Source organism: Malaclemys terrapin, chromosome 13 (genome assembly GCF_027887155.1).
Source record: "Malaclemys terrapin pileata isolate rMalTer1 chromosome 13, rMalTer1.hap1, whole genome shotgun sequence".
NCBI lineage: Eukaryota > Metazoa > Chordata > Testudines > Emydidae > Malaclemys > Malaclemys terrapin.
This window is the reverse complement of record NC_071517.1, coordinates 39,191,091-39,213,616: the sequence shown is the minus strand read 5'-3', so window position 1 is coordinate 39,213,616 and position 22,526 is coordinate 39,191,091. Positions and strand designations below refer to the sequence as shown.

Below are 22,526 nucleotides of genomic sequence, written 5' to 3'. Positions count from 1 at the left end.
CACTGCTGCTGGGGGACTTCAGCATCAACACTCCCTATGCTGAGGGGAGGGATTCTCCCATTGTCATAGGTAACCCACCTCCCCCAGAGTCAGTAGCTAGGTTGATTCTTCCATCGACCTAGCACTGTCTACACCAGGGGTTAGCTTGGTAAATATAAACTACATCTCTCAGGGGTGTGGATCCACACTCCAGAAAAACGTAGCTATACCAATATCAATTCCTAGAATAGACTAGGCTTGTGTCTCACTCATCTATTAAAATGTCAGTGAGTATGTCACTACAGTATGGCACATAGGAGAACCCAATGGCATAACTGATGTGGACTTTCAAAAAGTTTTTGAAAAAGTTCCTCACAAAAAGTTTTTAAGGAAACTAAAGCTGTCCACACTACCACTTATGGCTCCAAAACTTATGTCATTCAGAGGTGTGAATATTCCACCCCCTGAGCAACATAAGTTACAATGGCATAAGTGTTAGTGTGCACAGTGCTATGTCGGTGGGAGAAACTCTCCTGCCCACATAGCTACCTCCGCCCGCTGGAGGTGAATCATTATGCCAATGGGAGAACTCTCTCCCGTTGGCACAGAGTGGCTCCACTAGAGATCTTACAGTGGGACGGCTGCATTGGTACAGCTGTAGCGTTAGAAGCTCTGTAGTGCAGACATAGCCTAAGTCATCATGGGCTGAGAGGTAAAGTATTGTCCTGGATCAGAAACCAGCTTAATGACAGAAAACAAAGAGCAGGAATAAATGGTCAATTTTCATATGGAAAAAGGTTAGCAGTGGGGTGCCTCAAAGTCAGGTATTAGGACTGGTGTTTAGTCTATTTCAGCGGTTCTCAAACTGTGGGTCAAGACCCCAAAGTGGATTGCGGCCCTGTTTTAATGGGGTCGCCAGGGCTGCCTTAGAGTTGCTGGGGCCTGGGCCTGAAGCCCGAGTCCCACCACCTGGGGCTGAAGCTGAAGCCCAAGAGCTTCAGCCCTGGGCACTGGGGCTCAGATTACAAGCCCCATGTCTGGGACAGAAGCCCTTGGGATTCAGCTTTGGCCTGGCCCCACCCCCACTCAGTGGGCTCAGGCTTTGGTCCCCCCTCCTGGGGTCATGTAGTAATTGTTGTTGTCAGAAGGGGGTCGCGGTGCAATGAAGTTTGAGAACCCCTGAGCTATTTATCAGTGACTTGGAACAAAGGATAACCCTGAAGTGGCAAAATTTGCAGATGACACACAATTATTTAGGTTACCAAAGACGTCTGAGTTATTTCAGAGGGACCAAGCTTGGATAACATGATGGCTGATGAAATTCAGCGTTGATCAATGTGAGGTAACGCACATTACACAGATAATCAGACGTAGGCATGCAGGTTATTGGCTTTAAAATACTCAGGAAAAAGACCTGGGCAGCACTGCGGACACCTCTGTGAAGAGCTCTGCTCAATGTGATCTAAACTCTCAGCGTGAGATTCTGTGCTCAGAACCTGCAGCCCAGGGGCACTTGAGGGCTCAGGCAGCTTTAAGCGCTGCCCCGTATCCTCCTGATCCCGGGCGCTCTGGATGCCAAAGCCGCCCCCGCTGTAACTCAGGGCTTGCTGCAGCCCCCGCTGTAACTCAGGGCTTGCTGCAGCCCCCGCTGTAACTCAGGGCTTGCTGCAGGGCAAAGTTACACCAGTGTAAAATAAGTTGGGCATTTAAACCACTCACGTTATACCAGCGTAATGCTCCATATGAATACACTTATTCCATAATAAGAGTGAGTTTTTCTGGCTTAGCTTGTGCCTTTAGTTACAGCAGCCTTTCCCTGGGCGCATATGGGCAGCAGCACGGCCCAGAATCTCTCCAGCACCGTGCACTGTGGCCCCTCCCTGCCTCTTGTTCCCAGTCCCATGTTCCCTACACCCCTACAATAGGGCTTGTAAGTGGGTCCTCAGAGGGCAGCCCACAGCTGTTCTCTGCTGTGCCTGCACTGGAGCGAATCCTCCCCCAGCTGGATCCAGGCCTTTTGAAGCCCAGTTATGCTGTTTTGGTCCTTTTGCTGACCATAAAGGGGTTGAAGGATGGGTGAAAATCTCACGCTCCATTTATTAAAAGGTGTCCGGCCTTTCTGGGTATGAAGGTAGCACTGAGCAAGTGACCTGGGTGTAAGCAGTGCTCCAGCCCAGTGCGATCTGCTTGAGTCTGCAGGAAGCGCTGTTTGCTGCTCACACTTATCGAGTGGGGTTGGGATGCTGACATTAAAGCCTGATCAATGACAATTTAATTGTCGCCATTTGCAATTATCTCACTGCTGATCATTTTAACAGAAACATCCAGCTTCTGTGCTTCTCCCTCACAACTGGATGCAAGGACTGATACTGGGGAGGGCGGCAGTGGGGCAATGGCAGATACTGGGGCAGAAGGCAGTGGGACAGCTAAGGCTCTCATCAAAGATTGCTGGGGTGAGGAACAGTGAATTCAATTCCCTCCATCCAAATACAGAGTGACCACTTTTATGCTAAAACAGGAAGGGAGAGAAGAGATACGTATCCCTTTTTCTCCCCTCCCCCGATATGAAATGCCTCCTGGATACGAGAGCAAACACACACACAGTACATGGTCACTGAGGGTGAAATCCTGCCCCTTCCCTCTTTACATGGCCGTGGAAGGGGGAATCCCAAGTGAGAGATCCTGTTAAATACTGGACAAGTCTTATAGTCTCCAGCAATGAGCCTGGCCCATGTGAGCTGCTAGACAGAGCTGCTCAGGCCCCTTCCCCTTCACAGCTCATCTGTGTCAGTGCGACATAGAGAGAGAAAAGGGCGAGAGGTTGGATTTCATTCCATCACGTGTATGGTGAAGTTCCTATTACTGTTGAACGCAGCTCCGCTGTAGTTATGAGACAGAGAAACAAAGAGACGGACAAATGGGTAGTGTCTGCCCCTTGGCCCTAGGGATAACAGGGAAGAGCTCCCCCTAGGGGCTTGGTAGATAGTGGGTGTCCCAGCAAAGAATGGGGTGGAGGTGCCCTTCCAAAGCGGGATGCTCAGGTCACTATCACTGCTGAGCACAGCCTGAGCTAGAGCATCTTGTGCCCAGTGTGAGCAGCGTGTCAGACCAGCCGCGCAAATCCTGAGTGTGTTTGTGTTATTACAGCATCCTAGCCACAGCTCACCAGGGCAGCTGGTGCGGAGAATTCTCTAAAAAGCCCAGGGAACAAGACAGTGACAGTTAATTGTTCTGATTGTTTAGTGTTTGGAAATGCGCCCAACATAGCTCTCTCTGGGCACATACATGACTTTTACATACAACTCAAAATGATTAATCCCTGTCACCTAAACATGGACTCAACCCACATAGTCGGGGGCCACACAGCCTTACGGGCGGGGCGCGGAGGCTCAGGGCTTCCCCTAGGCTCTGGAGAGGTGCCAGAAATGAGGGGTTCAGAGTGCGGGCTGGGGCTCCGGGTTGGGGCAGGCGGTTGAGGTGTGGGAGGAGGTGAGGGCTCTGTCTGGAAGTGTGGGCGTGGGATGAGGGGTTTTTGGGTGCAGGAGAGGGCTCCAGGCTGGGGCGAAAGCGTTTGGAGTGGAGGAGGTGGCTGAGGGCTGGGCAGGGAGTTGGGGTGTGGGCTCCAGCTGGGGGTATGGGCCCTGGGGTGGGGCTGCGGATGGGACAGGGGGTTGGGGTGCAGGAGGAGGTTCGGAGTGCAGGTTCCAGGATGGAGTTTGGGTGTAGGAGGGGGCTCTTTATTCATTTATTTATAAATGGACACAAATCTGGCATCAGGAATTATAACATTCAAAAACCAGTAAGAGAACACTTCAATCTCTCTGGTCACTCAATAACAGACCTAAAAGTGGCAATTCATCCACAAAAAAACTTCAAAAACAGACTCCAATGTGAAACTGCAGAACTGGAATTAATTTGCAAACTGGACACCATCAAATTAGGCCTGAATAAAGACTGGGAGTGGTTGGGTCATTACAAAACCTAATTTCCCCCATACTAATTTCCCCCTACTGGTACTCACACCTTCTTGTCAACTGTTTGAAATGGGCCACTCTCATTACCACTACAAAAGTGATTTTTCCTCCCTTGGTCTCCTGCTGTTAATTGAATTGTCTCGTTAGACTGACCCCCTACTTGGTAAGGCAACTCCCATCTTTTCATGTGCTGTGTATTTATACCTGCTACTGTATTTTCACTCCATGTATCTGATGAAGTGGGTTCTAGCCCACGAAAGTTTATGCCCAAATAAATTTGTTAGTCTCTAAGGTGCCACAAGGACTCCTCATTGTTCTTTTAATCTCTCTCTCTCTCTCTCTCTCTCACCAAGTTCCTGCCTCTTGTTACTTCACCTTTTGCTCTGTGCTGCCTCCAGAAGCAGTAACTGGACAGGGGAATGAGAACAGCCAGGAGAACCAGGATCACCCCCAGAGCCACCATCCAGGGATTGACCCTCGGGAAAAACAGCTCTGCAAGAGAAAGTGCCATTGACTTGGGAGCAAACACACGCAGAATGAAGACAGGAATTGACAAAGTGACACTGTGACTAGTTAAAAGACCCTCACAGGGAAATACACAGGGACATGTGGCTGCTTTGTGCTTTATTATTAAACCAGTGAGAGCCCAACCTTTAGCCTGGTTACTGAACATGGTTAATTAATGGGAGGGGGCATGTTGGGGGTAGGGTGCAACTCCATTATGCCACTCCTATCCCCCACTGACATACGTTCAGGCGCTAAATGATCCCAAAGCTGCAGCCAGTGCAGAGTAGCCCTTAGAATCAGAGAGTTGTGACCAGCTTCCTGACACCCCCGACTCTCCTGTGCTCACTGGGGTTCAGCCATATGAAAGAATCTGGTCCAAAATATGTTAATACGGGATTTTAATAAAAACAAAACTGAGCCTGGAGATTCAGAGTAATAATTCCTCCAGAGTCCTCTTCCCTGGGCCTTGGAGCAATGGCTGACTAAAAGGTCCTTGTTAAGTGATTAGTGTGATGTATTGAAAACTGTGTAAAAATTACAAGCTGACACTTGAAATCCTGAGGGGATTCCTGGTCCTACTTGCAGGCTAAGGGGCTCTGTAGGGATTGTACATCTGGGTCCCCTGCAGTCAGTCTGCAAAAAGTCAGCCTAGAGCAGGGTAGGTTTGGTTCTGCCTCAGGGAGCAGCCTGCTTTGTCTCTCTCTGTATTTGGCTGTGGCATGTTATAGTTCTGGATTCTTAGCAATAAAGCAGTGTGACATTGCAGCCTTTCAGGAAGAGTGTTTATGTTTTGTTTCTAACTCTCCGTGTGTGCTGTGAACATAACAATCAGGTAATACTGGGCATATCATAGACTAACCAGCAATGCAGCACTATGAGACCTCAGACAAATACTGCTTTACAAATTCATCACTATAATAGTAAGAATGTTGTAATATTCATTTGATACACAAGAACCCCAGAATAGAGAGGGAGGCGTCTCCCTAAGGCAGGAGGCACAACTCATCCCACCTTGCTCTACGGTGGCTCGTCTATAGGCAGTTAGTGCGCGGCAGGCTGGGGTCTAAATCCACTACGCACTGGCCTGCTGCACACTAACTGGCTGTGTGCACCCTGGTTCATTTTGTTCTGTTCCCGTTTTAAAGTGGGGTAGATCAAAGCACATCATGGAACTTTTAGTGCATGTAGCAGGGTCCAGCCCAAGCTCGGACATCTATACCACAATTTAACAGGCCCTTAGCCTGAGGCTCTTAGCCTGAGCCAGCTGGCCTGGGTCACCAGCGGGTTTTGAATTGCAGTGTAGACATATCCAAAGAGAACTGAGGTTGTTCAGGATTTTACAAGACGTGCTCAGCACATTGAAGGTTCAGGCCAATAAACAGGAGACACAATGATAAATACTCTCTGCCCATGTCTGCAACGTCTCAATCTATCCATGTGCGGCACAGACGGGTACTGACCTGCTATGGAAATCTCTGACTCTCTCTCCTGGTTGAGAAGGAGGTTCCTGACACAGCAGGACACTTTCTGGTTGGACGCTTCTGGTATAACAATGGCAATCTCTGTTTGAAAAAGGTCATTAGCTTCTTGGGATATTTTTTCAGAGGCTGATGATAAGATCTGCCCCTGGAGATCTCTCCACTGAGCCTCGGGTTGTGGGTACCATCCGGCCGATCGACACACAACCCGGATCCCTCCGTCCTGATGTCCCTCCACAGAGATGGCAGGAGCAGAGCCCACACCTATAGAAGAAATAAATGAACTTGTGATAATCCTACAGTGCCTAGTAATGAGCCAAAAGTTTTATTACACAGTTATCCAAAGCCATTTCCTATTAAACTGAGAATTGAATGTGAGTCCATGGATGTGGTTGATTAGTTAAACTGGCCAGATTCCAATTTGATAGAATTAATCTTAATGTCAGGGCTGTTCTATGCACAAACTTGCTCCAGTTTCGTTAAAGTTTTTTTTTTAATCCAGTGCAAACCCCTGTGTGGAAACTCTTAAATCAAGAAGGAATCGACTCAAGCTTAATTAATATAAGCCATTTCCAAACCATTTAAGAGTGTCCATATAGGGTTTTGCACTACTTCATGGTAACCAGTGCATGTGTATGTATAGACCAGAGGTGGGCAAACTGTGGCCTGCAGGTCACATCCGGCCCGCAGGACCGTTCTGCCCGGCCCCTGAGCTCCTGGCCCGGGAGGCTAGCCCCCGACCCCTCCCCCACTGTTCCCCCTCTCCCGCAGCCTCAGCTCACTGCACCGCCCAATGCTCTGGGCGGCAGGGCTGTGAGCTCCTGGGGCAGCGCAGCTGCAGAGCCCGGCCTGACTCATGCTCTGTGCTGCGCGGTGCGTAACTGGCTCCAGATGGGCGGCACGGCTGCCTATCCTGGTGCAGCCGCACTGCCAGCCACCGGTGATCCAGGCAGCGCGGTAAGGGGGCAGGGGCTGAGGGAGGGGGATTGGAGAGAGGGCAGGGGAGTTCGGGGGTGGTGGTCAGGGGCCGGGGCAGTCAGAGGACAGGGAACAGGGGGGTTGGATGGGGCAGGGATCCCGGGGGGGCAGTTAGGAAGGAGGCGGGGTTGGATAGGGCAGCAGGGGTCAGTTAGGGGTGGGAGGTCTGGGGGTGGTCAGGGGACAGAGAGCGGGGGGGTGGATAGAGCAGAGGTTCCAGGGGGGCCGTCAGGGAACATGGGGGTTGGGTGGGGCAGGAGTCCCAGAGGGGCCATCAGGGGGCGAGAAGTGGGGGGGGTCAGATAGGTGTTGGGGGCCGGGCCATGCCTGGCTGTTTGGGGAGGCACAGCCTCCCCTAACCGGCCCTCCAAACAATTTCTGAAACCCGATGCAGCCGTCAGCCAAAAAGTTTGCCCACCCCTGGTATAGACAAACGTTAAATTAATTCACTACCAAAAAACTTTGTTACTGGGGAGTTCAAGTTGCCTCGGCTGTGCCTTGTTTGTACCCTTCCAGAGCACAGAAGTTGGCAGCAGAAAACTGGACTCCTCTGTGAGCCAGGAAACACACCCACACTCACACCCACAAATTACAGACATTAGATAACAAAAAAATGCAGGGTTAAGGTAATGCCTTCTGCACCAGATCACACTTTTACTGATGAGCTAAACTGAAATAAAATGATCTTAATCTGAATGATCTTAATCCGACCGGTGGGAGCAGCGACCCAGTGGGGGTGGCAGGCAGGAGCAGCGGGCAGGTGGCTGGCAGGAGTAGTGAGCAGGGGCCAGTGGGAGTGGTGAGCAGGCGGCCGGCAGGTGCATTTACCCCCCTCCCCCCGCTCATGGCAGGAGCAGAATGCACACAGATGTACCTATGAACTCTGGGTCTGTGCTGACCAGGCACAACAACTGTGAGTGGTGTGTTGAACGGGGGGCACACTGCAAGAACTTGGTTGTTGGACTCAAGAACCTGAAGCAAAGGACACTGCCCAGCACACTCTGGGGAGGGTGTCTTGCTCATGCTTTTGTGTTTATGAAAATCACTTGTGCTGTTTTCTCAGATTAATGCTAGGTTACTTTTATTAAAGAAACTATTTCTATCTCAGACTCTGCTTGCGAGAGGGGAAGAATTGCCTCTTAGAAGTGCCCAGAGGGTAGAGTGACATTTTCCCACATTACTGGGCGGGAGCTCAAGCCGGTTTTGGTTATAATGTTGAAAAGGAACCCCCTAGATATTGAACCCGGCGCTTCTTGCTGCCCACTCCAACTGGCAGACGGGTTACATTATTATAGCACTTCTTGATTGTCGGTGTAACTTTTGTCAACAAAAGTTGGCAGTGTAGACAAGGCCTATTTCAAGGTGAGTGGATTTTTTGTTTTTTGTTTTGATTTTGTTTTTCTTTTTTGAGATGTAATCAGTATCCAGGAGATAATTCAGAACGTGCTGAAAATATATTTGAAAAGAAAATAAATTACACCTGCAAACGCTCGCTGGGAGGGGTGATGGGGATGGAAGAGGAGATGGGAACAGGGGTTGGGTCTGCAGCAAGGAACGTGGGTATTATGGGGAGGGGGATAAATTGGAATGGGTGAAAGGGGAGGAAAAAAGGATTGAGGCTTCCTCAGATATGGGGAAGAAGTGGGATGGGAGGGATTTGATATTGTGAGGCGTGACAGTAAAAGTTGTGGGTTTAGGGGCAGGGAGTCCTGTCAGCCCCAAATTCTCCCCTTCCCCATTCTGGGATCTGGGGGAGCCCTATCCCTTTGCAGGGCTCTGAACCCCATTTTCTTCCCACTGTATGTCCTGGGATCTGGGATCCCCTGCCACTCTTGGGGTATCTAACCCCCTCATGTAATCTGTGATCACAGGGGAGTGGGGTAGGGCCTGAATGTAGTGAAAATGTAAACATCTGAAACGCAGGAAATGAATAGTTAAAATACACATCGCCCCTGTGTGGGGTTGCCAGACTGTGTGGGGGAGGGGGAGTTGGATTGGGGGAGCCTGCAACATGGCTTGGGAAGTCTGGCTGGACCGGGGGCAGAGGGTCTAGCTAGGCTTGGTAGTTGGGGTGAGGAGCCCAGCTCAGTGTGTAGCTCACATAACCGAGGTAGTGTGTGGCCCACCAGTAAGCTGCTGCCTGTGATGTGGGCCCCCAGAAACGCAGGGCAGAGGGGACGGGGAGCTACATGTTGTGGGGGATGGTGGAGAAGGAAACAGACACACGAGTCTCCTCTCACACGCTTAGAGTATCCGCTGTATAATAAAACTGTCACGGTGTTGGGACAGAGACCTGGGATGAGATTTCTCTCACCAGCCCTGTTACGAGCTACACACTGCAAACATTGCAAAGCACAACCGTTATCCCCATTGCACTATCACAGAACATACAGGGGGGAGGGGCAGTGAGCAACCATGGAGCAACTGAGTGGCCTAACAGAGCGTTCCCAGGACTGGGACTATTCCTCGCTCTGCCACTGAGCTGCTGGGTGACCTTGGGCAACTCACGTCTCTGCTCTGTGTCTCAGTTTCCCATCTGTAAAATGGGGATAATGATGTAAAGTTCTTTCCGGTCTACTAATGGAAAAGCACTATACTATACTTTTGATTATTACTGAGGCACAGTCATGTAGCAACTGCAAACCTAGGTGAGAACTACAACCACGTAAATGGCCACTAGCTCCTACAACAAACGTTTCCCTTTCTGTTAAAAATAAAAAACAACTAGAAAATTCACTGACAAAACCTTCGTTAGCACAGAGTTCAGGCTGCCTGGTGAGATTATCTCCTGCCCTTCCACAGCACCGTGACAGCTCTGAGACCCTGTCCCCACTACTCTCTCCACTGGTCAGTACAGCTACACTGAACACAGGGAATGCAGCTTCAGTGGAGGCAGATACATGCTGCAATTCAAATCTGTGGAACACAACACAAACAATGCCCCCTTCCTGTAATCCTCCCTCATGTCTATTCACTGACAAAAAACTTAGTTACCTCCAGGCAACCTTAACTCTGTATTATCTCCTGTCCTTTCAAAACGTTGAGTTCAGCAAAACTCAGACCTCTAAAACCAGGAAATCCATAGTGAAGTGAAAAACCCAAACAACCTTAACTCTGCCCCTTTGGAGCTGGCAATAACCACTGGGAATTGGCTGCATGCACTAAAGCTGCATGCACCGTGCTTGGTGTAGCTGTAATGACTAGTGGGGGGGATTATTTGAGCCTATTGGCAGAGCGATCACTGTGATATGCGGAGAGGTGCAGGTGTAACTTGAGGGATCGATCATGCCTCATTTCAGTGCTGAGTTGTGCTGGTTGTGTCAGTACCAGGGCACAGACTTCTTGCCATGGGGATTGTCAGCTGTCTGGTGTCAGATATGCCAGTGATCACCAGGCTTGGTGAGGAGTAAGTGAAAGCAACATCCCAGAAGGAATCCTCAGGGCAAGGGTGATGAGGCGATAAAATTTTGCAAGTCAGGGTGGTTTGTGTGCAGCAGTGTTTGAATGGAGACCAGGAGTTCGCTACACCTGACCTAAGCCTCATGTCATGGTTACAGAACTAGCTGCACCTCTGTCCCCTTGCTGGTCTCTCTGGCAGCACCTTAAGGGGTCAGGCCTCCTGCCTCTACGTGTGCTGGGGGCGGGGAATTCCCCAATTCTCCCACCCTTAGACCAGGCTCTGGGCTACAGGTCCCTGTGTATCAAGGACTGTTACCCTGGAGGGGCCAAACATGAGCTGAGATTAATCCCAGCTGGTGGCATCAGTTTTTGGAGGATCAGAGTCATTGTTCAGCCCCAGGCATGCACAAAATAGTTGTAATAACCACAACATGTTAATGTCACCTGACTGTTTAGGGGTGTTTGTGTGTCTCATTAATTCCTTGCTCTAAAGACCTCACATTTGGGCCACTAACCCAACCCCAGACTCCAATGAGTCTCAGCAGTTTTCAAGACAATCTGAGGCCTTGTTTATGCTGGCAAGTTTCTGCGCAGTAAAGCAGCTTTGAGAGCTGTAACTCCTGAGGTGTACACACTGCCAAGCCACTTTGTGCGCAGAAACTGCGCAGTTGAAGCGCTGTAAAACAACCACCTCGACAAGAGGTGTACAACTTTCTGCACTGGGGCTACAGCACCACGGTGCCAGCGTAGACACCCTGGTCGATTACAACACTGTGATTTGCCTCCAGGAGGTGTCCCACACGCCTGTTCTCGCCTTTCTGGTCATCGATTAGAACTCTACTGCCCTGCCCTCAGGTGACCAACCTTCAGCCCTATCCTTTAAATTCCTTGGGAATTTTGAAAGTCCCCTTCCTGTTTGCTCGGCATGCGATGGTCTCAGCGCATCTTTCCAGGTGACCATGGCTGCTCCACACACCAGGCGATCCCCTACTTGGAGCAATGCCGAGCTGCTGGACCTCATCAGAGCTTGGGGAGAGGAGGCTGTCCAGTCCCAGCTGTGCTCCAGCTGTAGGAATTATGATACCTACGGACAGATTTCACACTTCATGACAGAAAGGGGTCATGACCGGGACACATTGCAGTGCAGGGTCAAAGTGAAGGAGCTGTGGAACGCCTACCACAAGGAGCGGGAGGCAAAGTACCACTCCAGTGCTGCACCCACAAGATGCCGGTTCTACAAAGAGCTCGACATGATACTCAGTGGTGACCCCACCTCCACTGCGAAGAGTCCCATGGATACTTCAGGGGCTTCTGTGCCAGTCAAGAGTGGACTGAGCCAGGAGGAGGAAATCTTGGACAAGGCTGCGGAGAGGGAGGTGGACCCAGAGCCAGAGGATGACTTGTTCAGAGATGCATGCAGCCAGGAGCTCTTGTGTACCCTGGAGGTTGCTAGCCAGTCACAGCGTTCAGAGCTTGGCGAAGCGGAAACAGGAGACGAGGCCCCTGGTAAGTGGCTTTGATTTTGGGAATCACTGAAGCGAGCTGTTGGGGGGAGGAGGGTTGCAGAAGGCTGGCTTGTTTCTGTGTGCTGAGCTTGCCGGAGGGATTTGCAGAAGGCTGCCTTGTGTCTGTGCGATGCGCGTACCACCACATGTCTAGGCAGAGCGGCAGAACAGGGTGTCGATGGACTCCCTCACTGCACAGGAATCTGCCTCAGAGATCTCCAGGAAACTCTCGTGGAGATACTGGGCAATCGGCTGCCACGGGTTCTTTGGCAGAGCTGCTTTGTTTCTTGCCCCACTAAGGGTAACGTTCCCACGCTACTCAGCCATCACTGTGTATGTGTGTGGGGGGGACCATTGCTGCACACGGGCTAGCTGCATGAGGGCCTGGGTGGAAGCCGCATTCCTTGAGATGACCCTCCCTTGATTCCCCGGTCACCCTCAGCAGCGAGATATCTTCCATAATGAGCACAGCCTGTGGAAAGTGTGGGGACAGGAACAATTATCAGCCCCCGCCTACAGTGCTGGCTCTCCCCAAGAGCCACGTGCCCAGTGTACAGCAGGGTCCAGGAAGAGTGATTTACCCTGCCCCTGTGGCTACTCACCATTTTGGGGGTCTTGTGGCTCATGTGTACTTGCCTGGGGTCAGCCAGTTAGTGACAGGTGTGTGAGTACTGGCTGTGTTCTAAAGCACTGCCACTGAATCCGTGTTGTCTGTGTTGCAAACAAAACTGCTTCTGTGACATGTTGCATTTAAACTTCACAGAGATGACCTTGGGTGCTCAGCCTTCCTCTTTGTTATCGGCGGTAGAACAGCTGCGCAGAATTAGGAATCGGCCAAGAAGAACTAAGGAGGACTTTCTGCATGATGTTATGATGCACTCTGCCGCTGAGAAACAGGAATTGAAGGAGTGGCGGGACAGTGAGAAGAGGGAACAAAAAGAGAACACGACACACCAGAATGAAGCCTCAGCAGCGAGATATCTTCCATAATGAACACAGCCTGTAGAAAATGTGGGGTAAGGAATGATTTTAATGCCCCCTTACAGTGCTGACTCTCCCCAAGAGCCACGTGCTCACTGCTGTCCTGGAACACTGAATTCCCCTGCCTCTGCGGCTACTCACCATTTTGGGGGTCTTGTGGCTCATGTGTGCTTGCCTGGGGTCAACCAGTTAGTGACAGGTGTGTGAGTACTGGCTGTGTTCTAAAACACTGATTCAGTGCTCTCTGTGTTGCAAACGATAGTGCCTCTGTAAAATGCTTCATTTTGGCTTCACAAATCTGACCTTGGGAGCCCAGCCTCCCTCTTTTTTATCACCGGCTGAACAGCTGCACAGGATTAGAAAGCAGCCACGAAAAAGTAGAGAGGATCTTCTACGTGATGTCATGCTGCACTCTGCAGCCGAAAAACAAGAGTTGAATGAGTGGCAGGACAGCGAGAAGAGGGACCAAAAGGAGAACACAGAGTGCCAGAACGAAGCCACGGAGCGGCTCTTAAAGATTAGGGAGCACCAAGTGGACACGCTCCAGGCACTCCTAGCACTGAAAACTGAGCAGCTCCGGCCCACCCTCCCCCACAGCTGTTGTTGCAAAACTCTTTCCCATGCACCACCCACGACCCGCGCGCGCGCACACACACACACACACACACAGTCCAGCTCTGTGAACTCCCAGTACCTACTGCACTCGACACCCGTTCCTCTGCAGTTTACCCTGCTGAAGCACAGTACCCACTGCACAATACTCCAAAGGACAAGGGTGCATATGACACCTGGACATACACAAATCTTTAACCATGTTGGGATCCCACCTCCCCCTGGGACCCTCCCTTCCACCATCCCCCTCACTTCTGATTTTGTGTGTGTGTGTCTCTCTCTCTCCTCCAGTTGTTTTTTTAATAAAAGATTTGTTTTGGTTTGAAAGCGACCTTTATTACATTAACTGAATGCAAACATAGCCCTGCAAAGCAACAGTCCATTTTCTTAAACCTTCACAGTGCATCATCCGCACCAACATAATCACCTCCTAGCATTACAAGCACTGCAATTCCGAGCATAGCAACAAATATTAGTGGCTTTCAGCTTCAAATGGCTGCCTCAAGGCATCCCTCATCCTTATGGCCTTGCACTGTACCCCTGTAATAGCCCTGGTCTCTGGCTGTTCAAAGTCATCATCCAGGTGCTGAGACTCAACGGTCCAGCCCCGAGTGAAGCTTTCAGCCTTCCCATCACAAATATTATGGACCGTTCAGCACGTGGAAATAACCATAGGAATATTGTCATTGGCCAGGTCCAGCCTCCCATATAGGCAGTGCCAGTGGGCCTTTAAATGATCAAGAGCACACTCAACAGTCATTCTGCACCTGCTGAGCCTGTTGTTGAACCACTCCTTGCTGCTGTCAAGGTTCCCCATTTATGGCTTCATAAACCACAGCTTTAAGGGGTAGGTGGGGTCTCCCAGGATCACAATGGACATTTCGACTTCCCCTACGATGATCTTCTGGTCTGGGTAGAAAGTTCCTGCTTCCAGATTCCTGAACAGGCCAGTGTTCTGAAAGTTGCATACGTCATGCACCTTTCTGGACCAGCCTGCTTTAACGTCCATGAAACACCTATGGCGATCCACAAGCACTTGGAGAACCATAAAGAAATACCCGTTCTGATTAATGTACTCGGTGGCTATGTGGTCCGGTGCCAGAATTGGAATATGAGTGCCATCTATCTCCCCTCCACAGTTAGGGAAGCCCATTTGTGCAAAGCCAACCACAATGTCGCGCATGTTGCCCAGAGTCCAAGGTCTTACGCAGCAGAATGCGATTAATGGCCCTCCACACTTCCATCAACACGAGTTCAACGGTTGACTTTCCCACTCTGAACTGGTTAGCGAATGATCGGTAGCTGTCCGGAGTTGCCAGCTTCCACAGTGCAATCGCCACACGCTTCTCCAACAACAGGGCAGCTCTCATTTTTGTGTCCCTGTGCCACAGAGCTGGTGCGAGAGCACCACACAATACCATGAAAGTGGCTTTCCTCATTCGAAAGTTCTGCAGCCACTTCTCATCATCCCAGATGGGCATGACGATGTGATCCCACCACTCGGTGCTTATTTCCTGAGCCCAAAACCAGCGTTCCACTGTAGTTAGCCCCTCCGTGAATGCCACAAGCAATCTCATGTCATAGCTATTGCGCGCGGTGAGATCAATATTAGACATGTCTTGCCTTTGTAGTTTAAGGAACAACTTCACTGCCACTTGTGACGTGTTAGTCAGAGCGAGCAGCATGTTGGTCAACAGTGCGGGATCCATTCCTGCAGACTGAAGAGGCAGAGTGCACACTACGCAAACCGTTGAAAGATGGCGCCAAATGTGGAAGGAAGCACAGGGATTGCTGGGATGCAAAGCAATGCATCATAGGGCATTGGGACAGGGCCCAGGATGCCTTGCAACCCCCTCTGCCTTCCCACAACACTTAGCGGCGGAAGAGGAAGACGTGCTCTGTGAGATAGCTGCTGAATGACGATGCAAATGCCGCGAGTGTGAACACGCTATTGCGCAGGCAGCTGACAGTGTGAACACACAGCAGCGGTTTCCCTTTAGCACTCGCTGAGCGGCGCTGGAACTGCCGGTGAAGAAAGTCTGCCACTGTAGACACACCATGAGCATGTGTCTTGGTTTTAGAGAACTTTGAAAAAATGGATATTATACAGCAAACTAGACTCAACTTTGTCCAGAGCAGAGCTGCTGCCCCACTATAATGAGAAAAATTGTGTCATCTCACAATGAACCCTCTGACTCCACTTATTACCCTGTTGAAGACATTAAAACATCAGAAGTTACTGACCTGCCACATGTAGTTCCAATATAGCATCTTCATAAGAGACACTGGACTGAAAAAAACACTTGTACTGTCCATTGTCAGAGGGTCGGATATTGCGTATTCTCAGGGAAACACTCCCATTGGTGATGTGGTCTCTTAAGAGCTCAGTTCTTCCTCGATATTCCGGTATCTGCTGTCCGTACTGATCCTGCCCATCACGGTACAGGTGCACGACTGCAGAGAACTGGGATCGGAACCATCTCACCTCCATGTTCTCAGCGCTCATCCTGGGGGAGAGGTGGCAGGGCAGGACGGCCTCCCCACCTAGGGAGGCAATGACTGGATGGTCAGGTCCAGCCACTATGAACTGTGCTGTGAAATGTACAATGAAAAAGGGAAATTAAATCGGCGAGGGGCTGGGCGTGGCGTTAATTCAGCAATAAGACACACAGTAAGAGAGCGCCCTGCATTAGAAGTGAGACCATTTAAAGACAAAAGCCTGACAGAGAAAACTTACCATAAACCAATCAAAGGTCTGAACACATGTTATGCTTATCCCAAAGAATTCTCATCTGGCACATGGGACTCTTCGGTAGGTTCCAAAGTCTTTCAAACCTTTCTCTAAGGGTTTGTCCTCTTGGTTAACAGATCCTGTCACTTTGCAGCCCAAGATCTCGGGCCTCTGGTCAGTTCAAAGCCAACTTTTATACCAAAAATCTTTGTTCTCTTGGGTTTCTGGGACCTGGTCTAACCCAGTTTATGCAATTCTCCCTAGGAGTGGTACTTCTCTGGAGAGGTTACCTGTCCCTCAAGTAATTATCCCCCATGGTCTGTACATTCTGAAGGAGATGGGGTAACCCTCCCCCATGGCATAGATTACAATCCCAGTCCCACAAAGATACATATAGCATGTATAGATACCATTGATAAAGGGGGTACACAAATAAACAGAACATTCATAAAGTGAATTTGATAGTCCCCAAAATGCCGCACATGGCTGCAATATCTGTCACACAGAGTTCACACGAGTGTTCTACACTGTCCCTATTATCTCTGAATAAACCTCTAACTTCTCATGGACACCCTGGGGATAATGATACTGGGGGCCTGGTTCTCTGATACACCAAGGCCTTTTCATGCTGCTCCAGCACAGGGGCCTCCTCATCTGCAGGAGGGGGGTGTAAAGGCTGACAAGGTGTAAAGATATGAAAACAGATCATCACTATGCAGGCAATGGCTATAAAGGTAAAGTCAGAGGTCAGATAATGGAGAGGGAGAAGGAGGCAGATAGAAAAGAGCAGGAAACAGAGAATCGGTCACTATGGAACAGCACAGGATGTGGGAGTCTCGGTGCAGAGACTCAGCATCAGGAGAGACAGAGAGAGCTGGTTAAATTAACAGGATGGAAACCACAGCAGGAGGGAACCAAAATGCCCGAGTAGCTGTGGAGCCAGCCCCGGGGATGGAGTGGGTCACTATCAGGGCTTCACTGAAGGCACAGAATGAAGAAGCCAGCAAATATCTTCACATCCTCACTGTGAGATGAGGTCTAGCTCTGAGCCCTAGTCACATGTGCCTAGTGCAGCATGAATGACTTGTGGGTTGTTACGTCTAAACTGGCAAGTCTAGGATTCAGGACTCCTTCGTGACTGAAGAGTCTGATTTCCGACGTATTCGGTCTGTCAGCAGGGCCGGCTTTAGAAAGAGCGGGGCCCGATTCCTGGGGGCAGGGCTTGCCGCAAGCCCTGCCCCCAAGGAATCAGGCCGCGTTCTGGCCGGAGCTCCGGCCAGGGTCGCGGGACTTGGGTCTGGCCCGGAGCCGAGATGTGGGGGCCCGAGCCAAGCCGAGCCACGGGGGCCGGGCTGGGCCGGGCCGGAGCCGAGCTGCGGGGGCCGGGCCGGAGCCGAGCCGGGTTAGAGCCGCTGAGGCCGGGGGTGCTCGGCTGGGGGGCCAGGCCTGGCTGCAGGGGCCAGGCTGGAGTCGGGCCAAGCCGCGGGAGCTGGGCTGGAGCCGAGCCGCGCCGAGCCGTGGGGGCCAGACCGGGCTGAGCCGAGCCGCGGGGGCCGGGCTGGAGCAGAGCCGGAGCCGAGCCGCGGGGGCCGGGCCGGGCTGGAGCCGAGCCGGGTCAGAGCCGCTGAGGCCGAGGGTGGTCGGCCGGGGCCGGGCCAGCGCACTCGGCCAGAACTGGGGCCAGAGTGAGCTGCTTGGCCGGGGCTGGACTGGGCCGCGCTGCGCCTCCCCGGAGCCCTTCTCGCACCCCCCGCCACCCCAGCTTACCTGGTGCTGCCTGCCTGCCTGCCTGCCCACCCCTGCTTCTTTTCAGACTTCCCGCGAACCTCTGATTCGCGGGAAGCAGGGGAGGGGAAGAAGCAGGGGACGGAGTGTTCAGGAGAGGGGAGGAGGGAGAAGTGAGCTGGGAGCGGGGTGGAGAGCTGCGGCGCGGGGCCCTCTTAGCGCGGGGCCCAATTCAGCCAAATCAGCTGAATCGGCCTAAAGCCGGCCCTGTCTGTCAGTGCAGTGTCTAGGAATTGGGTAGTTTCCTTTTAAATAGTTTGCGAGCCCTGTAGTGGTGCTCTCTGTGTTCTGTGTTTTAGAAACTGCCAGAAATCAGCCAGAGCAGTAGGAAGGATGTAGTGTCAAGGCCTGACAAGATGGTGTAAAGATAGGAACCATGGTTACTGGGGACCCAGGTGTAGCCTGTGATTTCTCCATGAGCTCCTACCTGACGCCAGCCTGTGAACCTGTAGAGCGAGGCAGAGAACGACGAAGCCGGGCAGAGCGGAGCTCACTGTGGAGCCGGGGGAGAACGAGGGAACCTTCCCCGTCATCGTAGCTTGGTCTGGGGAACAGGAGAAATAACAAACCAGACAGTGAGTGAGTGGGATGCAGTGACAGTGCAAGGTTGTCTGACTTTCATAGCCCTGGTCCATGGATCAGTTATGTTTACATTAGCACACTTCCCAATATTCATAGACTAAGGTCAGAGGGACCATTAGATTCTAGTCTGATCTGTGGCACAGGCCAAAGACTCTCACCCATTTACCCCTGTACTGAGCCCAAACTTGTGTTTGACTGAAGCATCTTCCAAAAAGTCACCAAGTCTTTATCTGAAGACAGCAAGAGATGGACAATTCACCAGTTCCCTTGGTAGTTTGCTCCAGTGATTAATCACCCTCATGGTTACAATTCTGTGCCTTAATTCCAATTAGAATTTGTCCAATTTTAACTTCCATCCATTGGTTCTTGTTATGCCTTTCTCCACTCTATAAAAGAGTCCTTTAGCAACATGTACCTTCTTCATGAAGATGTGACAGGTGGGAAATTTTACTGAAATATTTTTATGAACTATCAGTAGGACTCTGTACTGATCCCCTTGGCATTGCTGCTGCTTCAGGGGAAAGAATTGCTTCTCTCGCTGGGACGTGGCCGAACAGGCTAGGTGTCTGACATGTAGAGCCACTCGGACTGTCTGGGCTGGAATCAACACATATCAATGGAGAATTTTGAAAAGACAATGGGAAGCCTCAATGATTAAGCAACAACTCCTAGACCAAGTTTCTTCCTTCCACCTCTCTGCAGGGAAGAGGAGCAATAGCCGGGAGCTGGAGCACAAAGGGAGAAGGTGCCAGGTGTCGGTGTTAAAGGACTGGGCTGACAGAGACACAGGAACTCACTTGGGACTGAGACACAACAAAGGGACAGGGAGAGAGGGAGCCAAGCGGGACCCTCCAGCAGCACGGCTCGGCAGAGCCCCAGCTCTGGCCAGGCTGAACCCTCTCTTAAACTGTGCTTCTCTGTGCTGACCTAAGGACTTTCAGACTCCATAGGCCAGGGGACTAACACATGGTTACTTGGTGTGGAAAAGGTGCCTGGTGTCTCTGCAGATACTCACTGAGAACACTGAGCCCTGATAGGGTGACCAGATGTCCCGATTTTATAGGGACAGTCCCGATTTTTAGGTGTTTTTCTTATATAGGCTCCTATCACCCCCCACCCCCGTCCCGATTTTTCACACTTGCTGTCTGGTCACCCTAAGCCCTGAAGGGGTAGAACAAGTCTCCTGCAGGAGTCTGGCTTGGTTGGACTTGCTGCAGGGAGCCATGGAGAAAGCCAGGGGTTGCTGGTGCTCAAAGGCCCAGTTTCTGAGTCACTGAAGCCATGGACTTGCCTCTGTGGAATTGTGTGGATCGTGGGGTCCAGCACAATCAAGGGGTCACTCCCAAGGGCCTGGCTGAAGGCCAGGGCACAGACCAGGCCTTGTGAATCCATGACAGAAAGTCACCTCTCACTCTTCTCTTTGCTAAACTGAACAGATTGATCTCCTTCAGTCTCGTACAGTGAGGCGTTTGCTCCAGCCCCTAAATCATGTTTGTGACCCTTTTCTGCAGTGTCTGTGATAGTTTGGGGTGCAATGCAGACCTGTAAGGGGTTGCTCCATCGCCTGTCATCCCCTCCCAAATGCGACTGCTCAGAGCCCCTGGGGAACCTGCCCATGTCACACAGGCACCTGCCTGAGAGCAGTTCAGAGCTGAGCTCTCTTGGAAACGTGGCCCTAGGCCTCTATGGCTGCCGGAGCCTGCAAGAGGCTGCGTTGCTGTGAAGAGCAGTGGGGGGCTTCCCACAAGGGCTGACATCACTCGGGGCTCACACCACATAGCGCCGATGGAAGCTCTGGCTGGGTCTGGGCTGTGACAGGGCGAAGTGGCTGTAACCTGCCTCAGGCCAGGACAGCAGCAGGGGCCGGCACAGCCCAAAGAGCAGCCGCACTGGGGAGGAAGTAGGTGAGAGCAGGGCTGGCAGGTGAGTCACTCACTGAGCACCTGCATTCGGTGGTGGCCGCTGATAACCTGCCAGTGAGAGGTAAAGCTCCCCCTTCCCTGCCAGAAACCCCCCTGAGGGAAACAGCAGCCTCACCTACCCTCCCTTGGGGTGAGACCCCCCCCCCCGAATGCAAAGGGCCTTGAGGGCACAGACAGGTGCAATTCACATTTCGGGGGGGGGGAGATTTTCACAACTACAGGGGATTTAGGATCAATGGGGCTTGTGGTCCTGAATCCCTTAAAAGCTTTAGAAAATCTCCCGCTCCCTGCATCAGTTGCGCCCAATCTGGCCCCAGGTGTTTCCCTTCCATCTTTCACCCTCTCACTCTGGAAGTTCACGGTGGTGAGCTGAAGATGGAAACACCTGCACCCGCCCAATAGTGCCCCACAGGAAAATTACAACTGGGGATCGGTTCCTACAGCTATCAGTAAATAGAGCAGAACAGCAAACAAACGGGAACCTGGCAGTGGAGAAGTGACTGGACAGGTCTCTGAATCTGTGCGGGCATCTCTACAGCCACAGCTCAGTTCCCCGTGGGAAAGTGACACGTTATCCCCCAAATCCCAGGAGCGAGGTCCTTTGATAGCAGCAGCTCCTCTGACTAATCAGTGCCATGAGCCAGGAAATATCCAAGGGAGCAATTCAGCTGGGGTTGCAGTGAGTGAACCCCCTACCTGCGGAGTCCTGTGGAGTCATTTCTGAGCCGTTCCAATCTCCCAGCTTCACTAGCCCCCAGAGCCATTCTCTCTAGGCAGAGCTCCTGCTCCCAGAGACTGCGTCCCTTTCGCAGGCTGTGACATCCATCCTGCCGGAGGGGTCAGGGAGCCACAGGGATTAACTCCAGCCTGCCCCTGAGCTTTTCATTAAATTAATATATTTTATATGTAATGGAAGCACCGTCCTCTCTTGGCCCATCCACCAGCTTCAAAACCAAAAGAAGGACAGAGGCTGGAACGTGACTGTGACTGGCTCCTCCTCAGGACGGTTATGGCACAAAGATCAAATTCCTCTGACACACCCACAGTGCTAGTGAGAGGGCAGCTTTGGTGCCAGCAGCCTCAGCTCTTAACTTTGACTGGTGACACAGTCGGTTCTGCAGGCTGTTTTCTTGTGCTCCAGGAGTTGCTGTAATTACCTCAGTCCTGTGTAAACAATGGGACCAAAGTCTGCTTCAGCAGCCACTAGACTCAGTGGCCAGGTTAATTTAGTCTAGTGCCCTGGAATATTCCTCATTCCCAGCCCCACCCTCCAAATACACGCAGGACTCGTGGCTGAAAATACTCATTGATACAAAATTAACCAGTGACTATTTGGGGGATAGGGTTTTAGGCTATACTGTCCAGGTGGCCCAGCCCCACTCTTTGGGCCTCAGCTCCTGCAATGTTGTTCAGACAGCCTGGCTCAGACACTCCTCTCCTGGGCCCCAGCTGCTCTGCTCTTCTCCAAGACGCAGGTGCCAGCAAGCCAGGGAAACAAAAAAGCAAGATGGTGCCTGGCTGCATGCAGCAAACCTGCTGAATTCTCTGGGATCTTGGAAAAATGCTAAATTCCGTCACCGGGGAATGTTGTGATGTTCAGGGTAAAAATGTTCCTGAATTGTGAGCTGAGCTGTGAGAAGGGAGCAAACATTAATAAAATATCACAATAGCCTGTAACAATAAATGCTGATAGGAAGAGCTGCAAACAAAGCCGGAGCTACCCCATTGGGTGCCCTAAGCAGGAATAGTGGGGGGTGGCCCTGACCCACCCCTGAGAATTCTAACTGCATTATTTCCACAAATCATGGACCTGAGCGGTGGGTGGAATAGCCCATCCGCTCAGTATTACGTTCACCAGCTAGGCCTAATTTCAGACACATCCATTGTGGTCCATTGATTTCCCATCCCGTAATTCTCATGTTTACCAGGCATGATCTGAACACAGTCCTGGAGTTAAACCAGGAGCCTGTCTGTTGGGATTGAGTCAGTCGGCCTGTCTCCGGTTTAACTCCAGGACTGTGTTCAGATCATGCCTGGTAAACATGAGAATTACGGGATGGGAAATCAATGGACCACAATGGATGTGTCTGAAA

At 51.4% G+C, this 22,526-nt stretch overlaps 1 protein-coding gene across 1 annotated transcript in view; it reads right to left on the bottom strand.

Annotated features, from left to right (window-relative positions):
* The window catches only part of LOC128847261 (butyrophilin subfamily 1 member A1-like), a 36,580-nt gene extending 15,204 nt beyond the window's left edge, over positions 1-21,376 (bottom strand). The window contains exons 1-5 of the mRNA XM_054046652.1: positions 21,130-21,376; positions 18,357-18,473; positions 15,658-16,005; positions 5,921-6,202; positions 4,329-4,445 (exon numbers count right to left, since the gene is read on the bottom strand). Of these exons, the coding sequence (XP_053902627.1) occupies positions 4,329-4,445; positions 5,921-6,202; positions 15,658-16,005; positions 18,357-18,473; positions 21,130-21,151 (886 nt within the window). The 5' untranslated portion in view covers positions 21,152-21,376. The remainder of the gene's footprint in view (positions 1-4,328; positions 4,446-5,920; positions 6,203-15,657; positions 16,006-18,356; positions 18,474-21,129) is intronic.
* Positions 21,377-22,526: the final 1,150 nt, after the last annotated feature.